This window comes from Geotrypetes seraphini, chromosome 1 (genome assembly GCF_902459505.1).
Source record: "Geotrypetes seraphini chromosome 1, aGeoSer1.1, whole genome shotgun sequence".
NCBI classification, from domain to species: Eukaryota; Metazoa; Chordata; class Amphibia; order Gymnophiona; family Dermophiidae; genus Geotrypetes; species Geotrypetes seraphini.
This window is the reverse complement of record NC_047084.1, coordinates 42,929,872-42,950,317: the sequence shown is the minus strand read 5'-3', so window position 1 is coordinate 42,950,317 and position 20,446 is coordinate 42,929,872. Positions and strand designations below refer to the sequence as shown.

The window sequence follows — 20,446 nt, the reverse complement described above, 5'->3', positions numbered from 1 at the left end:
CTGTAACATTTTTTGCATACTCGAGCAACTCATGTACAACTTCTTTTTTCTTTGATAAATGAAAATGTGTGAAATTGTTGCCAACATTTTCACCAGGTGCATTATCAAACTTCTTAAGTGTAGATGCTTCAACCTTCTCCCATCCTCTATAAATGAACCAAAGAACATCCTTCATGTTAATTCTTTAATAAATATCTGTACAGATTAGTGTTGCCTGATTTAATTTGGCCCATTGAATTGATTTTTGATTTGATTCACTTTTTCTGCTTAATCAGATGATTTTTTTTTTTTTTTTTTTCAAACGTCCTTTCAAGCTTATTTTGTAGCCTCTTCACCCCCCTCCCTGTTTTGCCCTCTCCAACTCCACACCGGTGCTGTGGTGTAAACAAAATAAAGACTTTTCCTTTCTCTGTTAGGTTCTACCTCACGCTTGCTAACACCAGCTTTGGCAGGATACACATTTCATATCTGACACATTGGAATCACAAAATGGAAAATAAAATTTAATTTTTCTACCTTTTGTTGTCTGGTCATTTTATTATTCAAATCATGTTGGCCCCAGGCTTGGTTTCTGTTTGTCTTCTGTTAACTCGCTTGCAAGGATCTCCTGCCCATTTGACATTTTCTTCTTTCTCCATGCTCACCATCCATCTTCCATCTTTGTACTTTCCCTTCCACTGCCATATCCAATATTTCTTTTTCTTTCCCACTGTCTACCATCTCTCTCTCTCCCTGCCTTGTGCCCTGGGTCAAATCTCTATTCCTCCCATCCATTATCATGTGCAACATTTCTTTTTCTCCCTATGCACCATCCCTGTGCACCATCTCTCCCTGCCCTCCACCCTATGTCCAACATTTCTCCTCTTCTCCATGCATGTCTCCCCTCCACCATATACTGGATTTCTCCCCCTCGTCCCTTTCTACCTCTTTGTTGCATTTCTCCCTTCTTCTCCTCCACCTCATGTCGAGGCAGCTTTCCCTCCTTATCCACCTGTGCAGCACCAACCGACCGACTTGCTCCACTATGAGATGACATACAGGCTTCCTAAAGCTGTGGTGGCTGGTGGGAAGAAGCAGCGCTCTGAACAGGCTGCTTCTGACCTGCTCCGCCAGGGCTTCCCTCCGCTGTGTCATCAGTGATATCACTGATGATGCAGTAGAGAGAAGGTCCCGGTGGGGCAGGCAGGAGCAGCCTGTTCCAAGTATTGCCTAAATCTGCTGGCCACAGCTGCTGCTGCTTTAGGAGACCTGGAGGTGTCGGGACTCACTGAATCAGTAAGTCCAGGTTTTTTTAGAAAGCAAATCTATTCACTGATGTGAATCGATTTGAATCTGCAAATTGGGCAGCACTAGTACAGACTTCTAACATATGTTTCATGAAAAATGAGTGTTAGCCTTTAGTGCAGTATTCCTTGGTCTTGGGGTTGAATAGGTGATGTACAGTTTGGTGGTAAATGCACTGTGTAAACATTTTTCTTACACAGTTGTCCAAAATAAGAAGGATTTTGCAGTCTTCTTTCTGGTAGTCCTACAAATGTGCAGTGGGCTCTGGCTTCTGGCACAAAAAAACTTTTCAAGTCATTCTGCTGTAATCTCGGTTGTAATCCATCCATTTTTTATTGTACAGTATGTTATTGGGTAAACTTTAATACCTTTCAAGGCCCTGGGACATTTACTTTTTCCCATCACTAGCAGTTTATACCTGTGCATACCTTCTGCTTTTCAGTACCCTTAGATGGTAAACCTGTCCTTAGATTGTTTGAATCCTGTGGGCGCTTCTTCATATTCCCCTGTTAATGTTTTCCTAGTTGTGTATTGCCAATATAATACAGTTTCATCTGCATTATATATCTGCTCAGGACTGAGGTGCTTGTCAGCTACAACATAAGAACATAAGAAATGCCTCTGCTGGGTCAGACCCGAGGTCCATCATGCCCAGCAGTCCGCTCACGCGGTGGCCCAACAGGTCCAGGACCTGTGTAGTAATCTTCTATCTATACCCCTCTATCCCCATTTCCAGTAGGAATTTATCCAATCCTTTCTTGAACCCCAGTACTGTACTCTGCCCTATTACGTCCTCTGGAAGCGCATTCCAGGTGTCCACCACACGTTGGGTAAAGAAGAACTTCCTAGCATTTGTTTTGAATCTGCCTCCTATCAGCTTTTCCGAATGCCCTCTTGTTCTTTTGTTATTAGAAAGTTTGAAGACTCTGTCCCTCTTTACTCTCTCTATGCCCTTCATGATCTTATAAGTCTCTATCATATCTCCTCTAAGTCTCCTCTTCTCCAGGGAAAAGAGACCCAGCTTGGCAAATTCATCTACATACTCTGTAGTAGAGAATGACACGGTGGCGGTTTACCCGCGGCCACCGCATTTTAGCCACGGGTCACCCGCCGAAAACGGGGAAGAAAACTAGCAGTCGCTGCGGCGACGGGGACAAGGCCATTCACCGCCCGCGGGGCGGTGATTGGTCTTGTCTCCGCAGTGAGGTATCAAGGATCGCGCGGTCCCCGCAGCCACCGCCCGCCCGCCCATAGCATTTAGCCAGCTCCCTCCCTCCACCTCACCTTAAATTTCGAGTTTTCCGGCTTCCTTTTTTCCGAGCCGCACGTGTTCAAAAATCCGTGCATGCGCGGCTGCGCGAGTCAATCAATCTTCTCCTCTGACGCAACCGGAAACGGGAAGTTGCAGGAGAGGAGAAGTTTGATTGACTCGCGCAGCCGCGCGTGCACGGATTTTTGAACACGTGCGGCTCGGAAAAAAGGAAGCCGGAAAACTCGAAATTTAAGGTGAGGTGGAGGGAGGGAGCTGGCTAAATGCACGGCTTTTTGAACGCGTGCGGCTAGGGAAAAAGGAAGCCGGCAAACTCGGAACGAATATAAGGTGAGGTGGAGGGAGGGTGGGGGCTGCTGGACCATTCTTCATTACTTTGCCATACTAATTCCATTCTATGTTAGGTGCCACGGACTCAGATTCGAGTCCTAGCGATGATGAGTTAAAGATCCCAAAAGAAGCCAACTTCTAAATCCAGTGGTTAGAGCTACATTACACTCCTTGTGACCCTGGGCAAGTCACTTAATCCCTATTGCTTCTGACACAATGGGCAGTTCCAAAGACCAAGACTGGCCAGTGTCAAAGACAGGATGCTGAGCTTGATAGACCCTTAGTCTCCACTGTTTTTAGTGATCAACAAAGTTCTATGTTTCTATAATCACCCTAATTCTGTTATCATTGGACTAGATATTCAAAATGATTTAAATGGCCAGGACAGGCTCCTGGCTGTTCAAATCATCTGTCCAGGGCTAACCAGGCATTTTCAATCTTCATGTTCAGCCCAAATGATGTCACACAATTCAGCAAAAATACCCAATGTTGTTCCTCATAATTTAAATATTGCTCATAGAAGGAACAACATTGGGTATTTTTGCAAATGGAAGTTGGAGGGTTAATTCCCTTGAAACAGCCAATTGAGTGAAACATGAATTCATGCTGGGACACAAGATAGGTTGAATTTGTTTTGAATTTAAAAAGAAAAATGATCAATGAAGAATACTATAATGGCAAGAAAATATAATGATAAAACAGCAACTAATTTTGCCTATTTTTTATATATTAAAAAAGTACTACATAAGGTGAATGTCCATATTGCTGTCTGTTGTTCTGCTGAGCACTGGCATTGAAACAGCAAAATGCATTTATTGCATACTTGTCCTCTGTCGGTATATTAGTTGTGTTAATAAAAATTTATAAACAAAGCCCTGCCAGCTGAACATCTCTTTCTCTAGTTCAGCAGCAGGAACTTTGATTTATAAGAATGGAATACGCTAAATATTAGAGTACTAAGGCTTATATGGATGCTGCGGGGACGGTGACGGGGCGGTGAATGGGATGGCAGTGGCGGTGAAGGGGTGGTGAAAGGGATGGCAGTGGCGGTGACGGGGCGATGCAGAGGATGGTGGGACGGGGCGGTGACGGGGACAGATTTTTTCCCCGTGTCATTCTCTACTCTGTAGCTCCTTCAGACCGCTTTTCTCCATACACTTTGTGGAAGGAAATTCCATGACGCTTCTTGAATCTTTGAAGTCAGCCTTCACTATAATCACATTCATGTTCTAATTTAAGTTCTTTATGGAACAATTGAGCCTGCTCCATTTTCAAGCTACCTGACAGTTGCACTCCATCACTCTGATGCTGTCTAAACATTCCATCATCACTCGATCGTGCTCAGTAAGTACTCTTACCATCTTTCATTGTCTTTCTAATGCTCATTTGCGTCTTGAAATTACTGTCTATATAGAATTTCAATAGTTGATGAACCAATACCATAGATTTTCCAGAGTTTATGCACTGAAACACTGTGGTCCAGTTTTTTCAACAGTTCAACTTTCTCTTGAATCGATATGGACAGGTATTAATGTTTGACACCACCACTGATACTTGCATCTCTCTTAGAAGCCATAGCTAAATTGAGGTAACACCACTGGCATGTGCAGTATAAAAGACCACGTGAGCCTGGCTACACTCAACATCATTTGTGGGCTACCCACTAAACTGGTCTGGCAGGCGCAGGAATTTTAAGTTCCCATTCATAATTTTGTCTAACCTAAAGGAGGTACCAGACTATTCATTGCCAGATGATCAGTGGTGTACCTGTACTTCCAAGCCACAGAAAGCATCTCAGATTTCGGTGGAAATACATCACTTCCAGTACCGTGTTGTTCCCTTTGGCCTTTCATCAGCTCCCAGGCTCTTTACCAAATGTCTAGCAGTAGTTGCAGCGGTGCTACGCAGACTGGGAGTCTGTTCTTCTCTACCTCGGTGATTGATTGGTGAAGAGCACATTGAAGGAGAATGCTTAGGAGTTGAGGCAAAAAACTATTCGGGTGTTAGAACTACTAGAGTTAGTGTTAAACTATCACAAGTCCCATCTGTTCTCAGTCCAGTGATTGGAATTCATAGGAGCCCTACTGAACACTGTGCAAATGTGAACTTTTCTCCCAGTGGCACGGGCTGGGCACATTAGTAGCCCTCGCCACTCAAGTTCGCTCCTGTCAGCATGTATCAACTCTGCAGATGTTGAGCTTGCTGGGCCACATAGTTTTCACAATGCATTTCACTCCCTTGTCATAGCTACAGATGAGAACAGTCACATGTGAGATTATTGGCCTGCTATCCACAGAGCACACCATATATCTATATAATCTGTATAATTGTGCGTATAAAGTTAGGACAGCAGAGATGTTAGGCTGGCACCATGTGTATAATTGCAATTTTTATTTAAATGGATTTTATTATATTCTGTTAAACTTGTACTGATTGTGAAAAATGATTTTGTTCATTCATATAATTTAAGGAAAGAACCCAAAAAGTGACCCTAAGAGTCAAAGGTAGATAATTATCATTTCTAAACTGCAGTCTACTATAATGCTGTCTAGATGACTTGAGTTTTAAAATAATTCTGAAGGTATATATTCTGAACAGTACCTTGCACAAAGGATCCTAGTAGTAAACTTCTTTTAGCAATTACTTACAGACTGAGATTGTGAATGTGAACCTAATAGTTAAGCATGGAGCTTCCATGCAGAATTCTTGTGTGTTCCTTCATGACCGCATACTTGTAGTTAATTTATGTGACTTCTTTTTCAAACAGATTGATCTGGAAAGCATTTTTTCACTTAACCCAGGCCTTATAGCTGATGAAGAAATTGAACCTATCCCTGAAATGCCACCACCACCTACACCCACAGCCAAAGTAAACAGGATTGCAAAGGTTTGTAATTTTTAGTATGTCTAGAGTAATGTCTGTGATAGCAATTTTTCTTTTTTTGGATTAGTTTTGTTTTATTTTAGGAATTTTCTGTGTTTTCGTTATTTAGAATGTACTTGTGACAGTAGGCAAATAGTGCACAAAAACTATAATACTTAAAGTGCACATCACAGTATTTGACACCCCAGTCCAAATTTGTTACTAGCTTGCACCCTCTGTCAAGCAACTGACACTGGCAACATTGGTTTCTCTTGACCTGAAGGTTTCTTCCAAAATGATCACCCCTTGGCAATGTTCTTTCACTACTGGGGGTCATTCCATCAGTGTCAATTGTATGCCTTCCCTGAGCCAGGGTATACCTGTCTGTGACTGTAGATAAGTTTTGCCTGATAAGGGCCTTGGACATAATGTGTCTGTATCACAGTTTAGAGCCCTACCGAAAACAGGATCTATCTGCAACCAAAACTGGCTGCTTGGTTTTGGCTGAAGCTGAAAATGAAACTGGCCCTATCGTGCCTCCCCCTCCCCACCACATGACCAAAATGTACCCTCCTTTCATACCCTCCTACCAGTAGCAGTCTCTCTCATAAACCCACACCCCCTTCCTGGATGGGATCCCTTGCTAAAGTCTACTGTATAGTTGGTAGGTAGTTTGCACAGGAGTGATCCCCATTTGCTTGTGCTTCAAAACAGCTTTCAGGACCTCCTATGTTCACTACCCACCAACTACATAGTAGGCCCAAGAGGGGTTGCCGCTGGGGGTGCGAGTCTACCGACAACATCCGAGGTATGGGTTCAGGAGGGGGCATTTTCAGCTGAAACGTGGCAGAACACAGATTTCAGGCCAGTCTCCATGCTGAAACTGAAATTTACTCAACCTCTATTGTGGTTCATAGAACAATTACATCCCTCTGTCAATCCTTAATTTGCTTTCTAAGAAGTCCAATATGCTGCCATGTCTGGAACAGAAAAAAACTTTCAATGTAAATGTTATTTTCTCCATTATTGAGGACTTGATACTAGAAAATGACACAGTGACTATTACCTGTGGCTAGACCAGGAATGGGGAAAAAATCAACTGGTTGCCGCGGGTATAGGGACAAGGCCACTCACTGCCCCGTGGAGCGGTGAATGACCTTGTCTCCACAGTAAAGGATCTGCTGCGAGTTGCCTCCCTTCCCATCCCTCCCGGGAAGCAGCTCCCCTCGCGATCGCACGTACAGCAGCTCCCTTCGCGATCGCACGTACAGCAGCTCCCCTCGCGATCGCACGTACAGCAGCTCCCCTCGCGATCGCACGTACAGCAGCTCCCCTCGCGATCGCACGTACAGCAGCTCTCCTCACGATCGCACGTACAGCAGCTCCCCTCGCGATTGCACGTTCAGCAGCCCCTCCCTCCTGATCAGAAGCTACTTCAGAAAGAGGGACTCGGCGGCAAGAAAGTTTCTGTTGGAACAGCCCTGTGTGCAGGAAGCTTCTAAGTGGCTGGTAGGCCCGCCAAGGGAGATGCAGCCGATTCCAGGAGCGCTGCAGGTTTGTTTGGGATTTTTTTGCTGCCCACGATTGAGAAAGGGAGGGTGTGAGAATGAGGGGCTGTTGGACCTGAAATAGGGAGGGGGGTTGCTGGACTCGTGAGGGGGGGGGGGCTGCTGCAGCACCTGTGAAGGGTGGAGAGAGTTGCTTGGGCTGCTGGAGCTGAAGGGAAGGGAGGCAGTTGCTGGATCTGGTTTGGGGATTGGGGGGAAGGGAAACAGGTGCTGGGCCCATGTGGTTGGTGGAGTGGAGCTGGAGGGAAGAGAGAGGTGCCAGACCCACACTTGGGCACTGAAGGGAGGGGATAGAGGTGTTGGACTCATGAGAAGGGAGCTAGAGGGAAGGGAGAGAGATGCAGGACCTGCAGGGCGGAAGAGAGAAAAGGAAAGGGAAAGAAAAAAGCTGAACCAAGGGGATGAAGGAAGAGAGAGTTAAATATTGAACATAGCGGAGGGAGGAAAGAAAGAGTGTGAGAGACATATTGGTGTATGGGAATAAGAAGGGTGGGGAGAATCTGGACATAGGGAGATATACAAAAAGAGGGGAGATGGTGGGTATGGATGGGAGCATAGGAACTAGGACAAAAAGGGGAATGCTGCATCTGCATGGGGGTGGTATATGGACACAGAGGGATAATGCTAGACATGGGAGGGTATATTGACACGGAGAAGATGGCTAAACATGGGGGAGAATAAGAATGCAGAAGGAAGATACTGGATGGGGGGAGCAAAGGGATATAGAGGAGTGATACTGTACACAGGAAGAGGGGATCATAGAATGGTGAAATGATAAAGGCAGGGAGATGGGCACAGGGGAAATACTAGAAAGAGACATATAGGAGACATAGAGAAAGGAGATGCTGAACATGGGAAACAATACATACACAGAGATAGAAGACATGTCAAATGGTCAGGAGACCTTGGCAATTGAGTTAAGAAAAGAGAAAAGAAAACAGACCAGTGCCTGAGACCAACATGATTTGAAGAATAAAATGATGAGAAAAAGGTAGAAAAAAATAATTTTCTTTTCTTTTTATATTGATTACAATATACAGTCAAAACTCGGTTTGCGAGTAACCCGGTTTGCGAGTGTTTAGCAAGACGAGCAAAACATTCTCGCAAAACGTGTCTCGCAAACCGAGTGTTGACTCGATTTGCGAGCACCCCCTGATAACCGGCATCGCTCCCCCTGCTCGCAAAGGGCCCCCTCCCGTTCGAATCTGCACCCCCCCCCCGCAAGAACAGGAACCCCCGCCCGACCAACTTTAACTCACCCCCCCTTTGGCACCGGCACGCAGCCCACAAGTGCCGGGGCCACTTGAAGATGATCTTCTTCCCAGTCTCTGCCGGCTTTGAGCAAGCATCTGTTCCCTTGGGTTTTTGCAGCCCAAATGCATGACCTTGCATTTCTTAGCATTAAATTTAAGCTGTCAAATTTCAGACCATTTTTCAAGCTTAGCCAGGTCTTTCTTCATGTTATTCACACCATCCGGTGTGTCTACTCTATTGAAAATTTTGGTATCATCCACAAAGAGGCAAATGTTACCCGACAACCCTTCAGCAATATCGTTTATAAAAATGTTATTTGTGAAAAAGAGGGGAGAGGAGACAGAGGTTTTGTTGATCCTTCCTGTGTATTTGTGTTTATAAAATGACAATTGTACAGAATATTGTTTCTTTTTATTCTTTAATAAAATAAGTTCAGTATAAAATCATAACTATTTGAGGTTTGTGCAGATGGGATCAGATGGTTTGCGAGGATGGGATGGGGATCGAGTTCGTGGGGACAGGGCGGGGTTAGGGCTTGAGCTAGCAGGGATAGGATGAGGACAAATTTTTCTCCCACGCATTCTCTGCTTGGTACTTGTACTTGATACTTGCCCAGAGGAGAGTTTGTTCCTTTTATGTTGAGTATACTTCAAATCCTACAGAGCCCATGAAAAACCTGCACATTCCCCTTTGCCTCTTAGCAGCTTTACTTAAAAGTTAGGGGTAACTGTATCAGCAGAATGTTATCTTTGGTGACTACTGACACTTTTTCAAAGATTTGATATGGTATTTTCGTGTCAATTACTGAGTAACCATGTCTAAAGGGCTCTCATTTAGATAGGTACATTTTTTTCTCAATGTGGATAAGTGTAAGGTGATATATGTCGGTAACAAATACAGGATACAGGATGTCCGTTACAGTAGTCGGAGAGCCCCCCAGGAAAGAGACATGGGAGTACTGGTTGACAAGTCGATCCGTTGGCAGCGGTGGCAAAAAGGGCGAACAGAATGCTGGGAATGATTAAGAAGGGGATCACAAACAGATCAGAGAAGGTTATCATGCCACTGTACTGGGCCATGGTACTCCTCCACCTGGAATACTGCATATAGCACTGATCGCCATACATGAAGAAAGACACAGTACTACTCAAAAGGGTCCAGAGAAGAGCGACTAAAATGGTTAAGGGGCTGGAGGAGTTGCCGTACGGTGAGAGATTAGAGAAACTGGGCCTCTTCTACCTTGAAAAGAAGAGACTGAGATGGGATATGATCGAAACATTCAAGATAATGAAGGAAATAGACTTAGCAGATAAAGACAGGTTGTTCACCCTCTCCAAGGTAGAGAGAATGAAAGGGCACTCTCTAAAGTTAAAAGGGGATAGATTCCATACAAACGTAAGGAAGTTCTTCTTCACCCAGAGAGTGGTAGAAAACTGGAACGCTCTTCCGGAGGCTGTTATAGGGGAAAACACCCTCCAGGGATTCAAGACAAAGTTAGACAAGTTCCTGCTGAACCAGAACGTACGCAGGTAAGGCTAGACTCAGGGCACTGGTTTTGACCTAAGGGCCGCCGCGTGAGCGGACTGCTGGGCACGATGGACCACTAATCTGACCTAGCAGCGGCAATTCTTATGTTCTTATATCTGTCAAGGTGTGCTCCATTAGAAGTCTGGCATCCTCATGGGTGGAATCTTCAGCGGTGTTCCCAGAAGAAATCTGTAGCGACCACATGGTCCTCTCTTCATATGTTCACAAAGTTTTACATGAACCTAGGAGTATGGCTGAACCCAAACCTAGAATGCCAAAATGGGGATGGAACAGTGCACATCAACCAGAGATAAAAACAATGAATAAATATTTATTAAGAAGTTTCAAGTTTTCAGGTTTTAATAAAATTTGATGGATCGCTTAATCATAATACAAAGCGATGAACAAATTTAAAAACAGGTAGTACATTTCTCATTACAGGGAGACGACCTCATTAACGTAAACCAACCAACCAACAAAACAGACCCTAAGGGAAAATGAGGGAAGAAATACAATATTCTGACAGTAAGGGAGACGAGTAAGAAAAACCGGTAGGAGGGGGAAAGACAGCACTAAAAATCTGGTAAAAATTGATTAAAATAGTGATGGAGTTCTAAAAAAAAAAAAAAATTAGCAGTTAAAAACATCTTTAAAAAGAACCAATAAAACAGTCTTAACATCAATTTTTTTTCAAGATGGCATCTGAATAAGATGCAATCTGCATCACCTCTTTCTTTGTTTACATTTACTTTCCTTATTTTTTGTTTTTCACGTTTTTATTTATTTCTTCATAAATACCACATATTATTGGTTTTTCAATCACTTCCTAATTTAATTTTAAGAATGGTCCTTATCACCACCTTTCGTCTGCTTTGACTGCTGCTGCTGGCGAATTGACAGCCTCTTGATCTGCTGGTTCTTCCCCGATGTTGTTGACGAGAAGCTAAACTGGAGACTTTAAAAGCTCCTCCAACTATTATATCTGGCTGCTTTGATTTCAACTGGTCGCTGGTCTTCTCACCCCTTGATTTTATTGCTGCAGTTGAGGTCGATGTGGTGGCCCCTTCCTGCAGCCTCATTGGTCAGTCCTCCTGTTTATCTCGCCAAGTAGCTTCTGCTGTGGAAGGAGAGAGAGATGACAGACTATGAAAATAGGGAGGGAGGGAAGACGAGATAGGAAGGGAAGGTAAGACATGGAAACGTAGATTTTGAGAAGAAAGCAGATACGGGAAGGCAGGATTCCTGGCATATGCGACGGCAACAGGAAGATGTAAGTCAGCTGATGCTGGCGCCAGAGCCTCTCTTCCTTCCCAGTGTGCGAGATTGTGTAAAAGACCGTGGCTGCAAAATACAGGTTTTGCTGGAGAGGGGGAACAGGTAAGGGAGAAGGGGTAGAAACATAGAAACATAGAAATAGACGGCAGATAAGGGCCACGGCCCATCCAGTCTGCCCACCCTAATGACCCTCCCATACCTTTACCTTGTGAATAGATCCCACGGGTACTGCTGGACAGGGGGAGCAGGGAAGAGAGAAAAGGTGCTGCTAGACCTGGCAGAAAGGGATGGAAAGGAAAGGTGCTACACACTGGAGGGGAGGGTTAGATGGTGAGAGAGCATGTTGGGTTGGGAAGGAGGGATGCCACTGAGGGAAGAGGCAAGGACAGAGAAAGAAAGCATGCAGGAGGCAGAAAGTGTTGGACTCGTGGAGAGGGCGAGATGGATGGGGAGGACAGAAAGGAGGGAAGGAGAAATGTTACACTGGTGAAGGGGGAGAGGGCAAAGAGTGAAAAGTTGGACTCATGGAGGGAGAGAGAGAGTTGTTTGGTTGAGGGAAGGAGGACCAGAGGAGAAGCATGCAGGAGGAAGAGAGAAACAAATGTTGGACTGGTAGAAAGGAGGGAGGGGGGCCAGATAGGGAAGGGAGACGGACCGCAGGGGGCAGAAAGGAGGAATGGAAAGAGAAATATTACACTGTGGGGAGGAAAGGAGAGAAGGAGAGAGATGTCAGACCATGGAAATAGGGAGGCAAGGAGAGAGATAGGAAGGGGAGGTAAGACATTTTGAGAACAAAGCATGATATAAAACTCTTTATAGTTTATAAATCTTTCCTTTAACAGTTAAAGGAAATATTTATAAAGTACCTCATGCAAAATTGTCATCCTATATAATAAAACCGCTCTTGAAATTTCGTGATTCCTGCCGCCGTAATTTCTGATCCGTGGCAGCCAATCCGGCGGCAGGGAGCATTCTGGCCACTCCCCTCCTCCCGCCCTCACTCACCCTGGAAGCCAGGCAAGCTCTCTCCCTGCCCGCGTCCTCGGCAGGGCACACAACTCGGCCCTCACTCGCCGCCGCCGCTACTGCTGCTGATCCTCCTGTAAAGAGCAACCTGCGATGGTGTCCGGCTTTAGCGAACCTCGCAGGCCGCTCTCCAACTCGGTAGTACGTTCCCTCTGACGCGATCCTGTGCGTCAGAGGGAACGTGCTATCGAGGCTGGAGAGCGGCCTGCGAGGTTCGCTAAAGCCGGCCACCATCGCAGGCTGCTCTTTACAGGAGGATCAGCAGCGTGAGAGGAGCCGCCGCCGGCACTTTTAAAGCTTAAAACAAAAACCTTCGGCCGCAGCAGGCCAGCCCGCGGGAAGGGAAGGGGAGGGGCCGAACGGAGCAAGACAGCTCAGGTAAGAGAAGGGAATGGGGGGTGGGGGAAAATGCTGCTACTACTTCACAGGGACCTGGAGGGGAAGGGAAATATCACTGCTGCTTCTGCAAAGGAAAGTGTGGGGGGGTGGAGAGAAGAGAATGAGGGGTGGGGGAAAATGCTGCTACTACTTCACAGGGATCTGGAGGAGAAGGGAAATATCACTGCTGCTTCTGCAAAGGAAAGTGGGGGACAGAAAGAAATACAGACAGACAAAGGAGGCCAGGGAGAGAGACAGACAGAAATAAAGACAGACAGGGGACCAGAGAGACAGACATAAAAAAAGACAGACAGACAAAGGGTGCCAGGGAGAGAGAGAGAAAAATAGCAGGAGGGAGAGAGACAGAAAGAAAGGAAGAAAGAGACAGGAGCAGGGAGAGAGACATAAGTAAAGAAAGACAGACAGGCATATATTCTAGACCCGTTAATGTAACGGGCTTAAACACTAGTCTATCATAATAAAACCTTTAGTGTGCATGCGCACTTCAAACTGCATGATCCCTGCTTCTGTGATCCGTGCTTCTGTGTCACACATGCACAGTAGAAGGAACTAGCAGCAGTTTCTCCATCACCCTCCCTCGGTGACGCTGGCTCCTTCTACTGCGCATGCGAAGGCACCTTAAGCACGGATGCATAGAGGCGGCGACTCCTCCCTCCTACTCTCACTCTGTCTAATAGGACCAAGGAGAGCACAAAAATAATGGAAGCAGGCATACCGACGCTCAGCATCCAGACTGTGGTTGGTGGTTCTTCATGCTGGGGAGGAGAGAAAAGGAGTGATTTAAGGGTAGTTTGGAGAAGGGGGCTGGAGCTGAAGTGTCTCAGACAGCGGGCAGAGAGAGAGAAAGAAAGACGACAGACAGCGGGCAGGGAGAGAGACAGACAGAAAGACATAGAAACGGGGCCAGGGAGAGAGACAGAAAGAAACACAGACAGACAGGGGGCCAGGGAGAGAGACAAACATCCTGCTACTGAAAAAGTTACACTGGCTCCCAGGTGAAAGCAGGGTGAAAAATCAAGATCTTGTTGCTGATGCACAGAATCATTCATCTCTTGGAACCGCAATATCTAGCAACCAGACTACATTACCATAAACCAGCACATGCCCTGTGCCAGAACCAAGAATACCTGCTGGAAATACCTTCCTTCAGAGATATCAAATACAAAAGCGTCACAACAAGAATGTTCTTGGTGATGGCTCCAAGGTGGTGGAACTCCCTTCCAAAGGAATTAAAATTAGAAAAGGACACCAGAAAGTTCAAGAAAGGGATAAAGACCATCCTCTTCTTGGACTACTTTAACTAATGCAAAATAGAGGAGATGATAGGCTAGTCCCCACTAGGAACATGATAGAGTGAACACAATAGAGATACCCAGAATTGCTGAAGATGTGATAAAGTACTGATGACTAAATTATCGGGATGTATGCAAATCTAAGATTAACATAGAACACGATACAAGTAGTGTGAAAATAAGTAGGATTTAGTATGAACATAGTACCCAATACTAGTATTATGTGTGTTCAGTATATACATAGGTTGATTATGGTATAAATGTGTCTATATTGAAAACCATCTCAGAAAACACTAAACTAAACTTTAGGTTTGTATACCGCGCCATCTCCACAAGCATAGAGCTCGGCACGGTTTACAGAGTTAGGAAGAAAGAAACTCCAATGAAGGGTTATAGGAAAGGAACAAGAAGAAAGAGAGGGACAAGAGTCCCAGAGAGCAGGAGGTGTTAGATTTTTGAAAATAGCCAAGTTTGCAGGTGTTTGCAGAAGAATTGGAGGGAGTTTGAATTTCTGAGTGGGGATGTGAGGTTGTTCCAGAGTTCTGTGTTTCTAAAGGGGAGGGATGTTCCTAGTTTTCCTGCGCAGGATATACCTTGTGTAGAAGGGAATGATAGTTTCAGTTTTTGGGAAGATCTGGTGGAGTAAGGGTTAGAGGAGTTCCAAAGGAGTGGAATAACGGGAGGAAGGATGCCATGTAGAATCTTGAAGGCTAAGCAGGCACATTTAAAGAGGACTCTGGAGTGAACTGGAAGCCAGTGGAGCTTGGACAGGAGTGGAGAGATGTGGTCGAACTTGCCTTTTGCAAAAATAAGCTTAGCCGCGGCGTTCTGAATTAGCTGAAGTCTATGGAGGTTTTTCTTAGTTAGGCTTATAAAGAGAGGATGGTGGATTGAACAAGGACGGCGAAGTGAGAATTATAAAAGCAGGATCTCATTTTCCTCAGCATATGAAGGCTAAAGAAGCATTTTTTTACCAAGGAGTTGAGGTGGTCATTGAATGAGAGAGAGGAGTCTATGATGATGCCCAGGACTTTGCTTGAAAACTCGAGCTGAAGAGTGGGGCCGGAGGATAAAGGGATGGAGGTGGGTAAATGATCTAATATTGGGCCGAGCCAAAGTAATTTTGTTTTGGACTCATTCAGTTTCATTTGTACAGATTGGGCCCAGGATTGGAGGTTCATTATACATGCGGATATGTTCTCAGCGAGGTTAGTGAGGTTCGAGTCTGTCTCGAGGAGGATGAGGATGTCGTCAGCATAGGTGTAGAGAGTTTCTAGGGGGGATAGGTGGAGGAGTTTCAGAGAGGACATGTAGATGTTGAAAAGGATAGGAGAGAGGGGTGAGCCTTGCGGGACTCCACATATTGGCTTCCAGGGGGAGGATGAGGTGCTGTTTATGTTAACGGTGTAGGAGCGGAAACGTAGGAATTTCGAGAACCAATCTAGGACTGTGGAGCTTATGCCTATTTTGGAGAGTTGGAAAATTAGGATATCATGATGGATGACGTCGAAAGCTGCGGAGAGGTCGAATTGTAAAAGAATAGCAAATTTATTGCGGGAATGGAGTTGTTGCACCTTGGAGATTAGTGAGGCCAATAGGGATTTGGTGCTGAAGTTGGGTCTGAAGCCGAATTGGTGGGGTAGGAGAATAGAGAATCTTTCTAGGTAGGATGAGAGTTGAGTGGATATGATAGATTCTAACATCTTGGTTAGGAGAGGGATGTTTGCTATTGGGCGGTAATTGGATGGTATGGAGGGGTCAAGGTCAGTCTTTTTCAGTAGGGGGGTCAGTGCAATATGTCCCATTTCGGAGGAGAAAAGGCCCGATGTTAGGGCAGAGTTTATAAGTTTGGTGAGGGAAGTGATGGCCTGTGTAGATATAGTCTCAAATAGGTAGGAGAGGAAAGGATCCAAGGTACACTTGCAAGTTTTTAGTTTGAGGCAGAGTTTGGAGTCTTGCGATTCGGAAACAAGCTCAAAGACGGTCCAGAATCTGTCAGCTGGAATGGGATTGGAGACAGGTAGGGTAGGGTTGAGGTCAGTAGAGGTCAGGGAGTTGTAGGAGACTGAAGGAGGGAAGAAGCATCTTAGGGTGGTAACCTTTTCATTGAAGAATTTTGCTAGGGCATCGGCTGATAGAGACGAGGGGAGCAAGGATGGGTCCTTTTTTGTAGTTAAGGAGCGCCAAATGTTAAACAACGCACTGATCTGGTTTTTGGATCTGGAGATCTTATCTCCGAAGAAGTTCTTCCTGGCTTTTTTTAGTGTTGAATTGTAGAGTTTGATATTGACCCTCCAGGTCTGTCTATCTGAAGGGGATTTAGATTTTTTCCATTTGCGCTCCAGAGTGCGACATTTCTGTTTCAATTCTCTGTGAAGCGGTAGGTACCAGGGGGCCTTTCGGGGGTAGGAGATGGTTTTAGTGGATATTGGAGCAAGGGAATGGTAGATGGATTCGGAGAGGGAGATCCAGTTGCGCCAGTAGTATTCGGAGTCTGTAGGCTTAGGATTGGAGGAGAGTTGGTTGAGGAATTTGGACCAGAATAGATCGCTCGAAGTTTTTTTGCGGAAGGTTATGGAATGGGAGGAGTGGGATGGGGATTCAAGGTGTGACATGAAAATGGGGAGACAGGTAGCCCCTAAGAAGTGGTCAGACCATGGGACTTGTTCCCAACGAGTGTCATCGGTTGAAGTTTTGAAGACGGTAAGATCGAGGAAAGTGGTGAAGTCTAGTGTGTGGCCCTTTTCGTGGGTTGAAGAAGAGGTAGGTGAGGGGAAACCTAGAGAGGTAAGGAAATTGTTAAATTCAATCATGTCCTTGCTGGTGGTATCGTCAAGGTGGAGATTAATATCACCAACAATCAATAGTCTTTGAAATTTAAGGAAGGCATTTGTTATGGCCTCAAAGACGAGATTGGAGGAATTGATCCAAGGGGTAGGTGGGCGGTATAGTAACAATATGCCCAATGGGTGAGTGCGCAGTTCATCATTGATAGAGGCAAGCATATATTCTAGAGAGACGTGAGTGCCCTTCTCGAGGAGCTGGACGTCAAAGAAAGATTTTTAGTGGAGTGCCAGTCCTCCTCCTTTTCGATTGGATCTGGGAGAGAAGAGACCTTGATAACCGGGGGGGAGGAATTCGTTTTGTGTGAATAGATCGTCTTTGGCGATCCATGATTCCGTGATGCACAGGAATCCAGGGTTGAGCTCGTCTAGAAGGTCCTTCAAGATTTGGATCTTGTTCCATGCAGATCTGGCATTGCAATAAAGTATTAGGACTGGGGTGAGAGAGTCAGAGGCAGCGTTGGGAAAATTGGCAGGGGGCAAGGGCTTTAGTGAATCCTGGTTGACTTTTCGGGGGGTTTTCTTAAAAGGGGGATTTCTGGTGCGTATCTGTGTTGTGGCATCTTTACAGAAGCTCATGTAAACCGCTATAAATTGACTCCCCAGTCATTAGTAGTGGTATAGAAGCTTTCATTAAATAATTTGGCAGTATTTAAAATACTACTCTTAAATAAATCTGTTATGTATGGGCTAACTAAAAATATGGGAAATATTTGACCTAGACTTGAAAATCACTATAAAGATAGAATATTTTGGATTTTCTAGCTAGTTACACTTTATGGGGCTCATAATCGAAAGAAAAAAAATGTCCAAAAAACCTTCCTAAGTCGGCACTTGGACGAACATTTCTCAAAAACGTCCAAGTGCCGATAAGAAAAACGGGTTTTGGACGTATTTCTAAACGACCTAGGCCTTCATATTGCCGCTGAATGACCAAAGCTAAACGGGGTGTTTTGGGAAGCGTGTCAAGGGTGGGAGTAGGGTGAGACGTGGGCCGGCTTAAACTTAGTCGTACAGCATGTATAACCGAAAGTTTTACAACAGAGCCTAGACGGAACTTGGACGTTGTGACTTAGGCCATGTAAAACATGGTCTAAGTCACAAAAACCCCACCTAAAGTCACCAGATAAGCACTGCAAATACATAAAACAGACCCACCCCCATAAAAATTTTAATCATAACTTTAATTTTCAGCCTCCAGACCATCATCACCTGCCCACCTGGCATAGGAAAGCCTAGTCGTCCAGCCCAGAGGCAGCTTAAGTCGTCTTGGGGGTGGGTTAGGGGCTCATGGAGAGGAGGACCCATGCCCATAAGCCCCTGTAATCACTGCATTGATACTTAAACATGTGCACTCCCCTATACACCCCCAAAACCCTTTTGTACTAGCATATAAGTGGCTCCTGCAGCCACTTATATGGGGTGGTAGATAAGTGGGTCTAGGGGATTCTGGAGGTGGTTTAGGTGGCTCACTGTAACCTATAAGGGAGCTGTAGGGAGGAGAAGACATGGCACCCTTTTAGTGAAGTTCACAGCAGTGCCCTGTAAGGTACCCCACTATTTAGGTGGCATGTCTGGGTGTGCAGTCCATCATTTTGCAGACCCCTCCCACGTCCAACAGGGCTTGTTCTAGGCGTTTTGGACTTGGATGGAAAGTTGGATGAAAATGTGGTATAAAGATAGACGATTTAGTGGCTTGGACGATCAGATCGGCAGGATGTATAATTAGACGATTTTCGAAATGAAAAAAAAGTTGGACGTATCTTTCGAAAAAGTGTCTTAAGCTGTTTTTTTACTTTGGACAACTTGTGAGATGGACGTAAACGGACTTAGACGTCCCTTTCGATTATGCCCCTCCACCTTTTCTTGTTACGTTTATTCTAATGTCAAATATGGAACCAGTATTGTTTTCCTTGGCTGCATATTTAAGGTGCATTTTAATAGATAACACTGAAATGTATTTTGAGTATAGTTGGATTACTGAGAAGAAACAGCATTGCTTACCTCAAGTATTTTCTAACATTATCATGAGTTATTTTTATATTACTCTTCTGGAAATGAGTGAGAATAGGCTCATTTCTGTAAGCAAAGTCAAAAAAATGATCAACAAAATATTTTCTTTCCCCCCCCTCTTTCTTCCCTAATTAGAATCGACGTACTGTTGTTCCTGTTAAAAGTGAAACTCCTGCCAGAGACAATAGAGGTAAAGTATTGATTTTCTTTTTAATTCTTTAGTTCATAAGTTGAATGAGAACATTTATTAAAATTATTGAGGGAAAACACAATTATATTTGGGTTTTTAAATAGCCTGCGTTTAAAAAATGGGTATTATATGAGTAATAATATATGAGTACACTGACATTAGTCCTTTTTATTTGAGTAAAACAGCTCTATCTGTAGAAAAAGAGAACAAATGAACTTGTGAAACATGACATAGGCTTACTCACAGAATAAAAGGGAATGCACATTTACCAGGGTTGGTGCTGGACATGGCTGGGTCCATGAGGAAAAACCTCACTTACTGGCCTTCAATTTTACTTGTTGTGGTAGTAAATCTCACTCTTTGGGATGAAATCTCTGCATAGCTACCACCTTCCTCACTCCCTAGTGCAATAGCTCTGGTAGTGCTTACTTCGTGTAAGTAACTTACTGCAAGTTATGCATACTCTTGATGACATCAGATTATAGCGACACCAACAGCCTAATGAGGCATTGTGACCAGTTCAACATGTGCATGTTTCTATGCATAAGTATTGATATTTATTGTTAATGTTTTTATGTGCTTTGTTATGGTAAAGGCAGAACATACCAACATTGCAGAAATTGTTATTTATAGAATCACTTCAACGTGATATTAGGTGCATATATAATACTACACAAGGCGGCAACTGCCAGAATTGTTGCACTGGGAATAAGGTAGGTAATTGTTCTACTGGGCTAGCTGATATCTTATTCATGATCACTAGCACAGGAGGCATATGGACTATAACTCTTCTATACTGCTTGTTGGGGGGGCCGCGGAGGATATTCCCGCCCGTCTGTAGAAGCCGCTGCTGCAGGAGATCTTGCCTTCCTGCTCACCCCCTGTTGCTGCTAAAGAGGTCAAGGCAGATGACTTTAAAATATGCAATGTTACCTCAGTAACAACTATAGAAAAATAGACAAATATAGTGCAAAATATAGACAGCAGATATAAATTACCAAAACTGACAGATTGTGATCACTAAATTGAAAATAAAATCATTTTCCCTACCTTTGCTGTCTGGTGATTTCATGAGTCTCTGGTTGCACTTCCTTGCTGTTTATCCAATAATTCTTTCTTTCTGCCTCTTACACACTTCCTCTCCTCTGGACTTCATTCCCTTCCCCAACCAACACCTCTCTCTGTCCCTCCATGTTTCCAACATTTCTTCCTTTCTCCTCCACCTCTATTCGCAACATCTCTCTGTCTGTCTCTCTCTGTCTCTGTGCCTGTCTGTCTTGAGAGATCCAGGCATCCCTCCCATCCCCTCTAC

At 44.6% G+C, this 20,446-nt stretch overlaps 1 protein-coding gene across 2 annotated transcripts in view; it reads left to right on the top strand.

Annotated features, from left to right (window-relative positions):
- KIF2A (kinesin family member 2A) overlaps positions 1-20,446 on the top strand; it is a 271,896-nt gene that overhangs the window by 47,317 nt on the left and 204,133 nt on the right. For both annotated transcript variants that reach the window (XM_033930524.1, XM_033930514.1), the window contains exons 3-4: positions 5,652-5,771; positions 19,080-19,134. In XM_033930524.1, the coding sequence (XP_033786415.1) occupies positions 5,652-5,771; positions 19,080-19,134 (175 nt within the window). The remainder of the gene's footprint in view (positions 1-5,651; positions 5,772-19,079; positions 19,135-20,446) is intronic.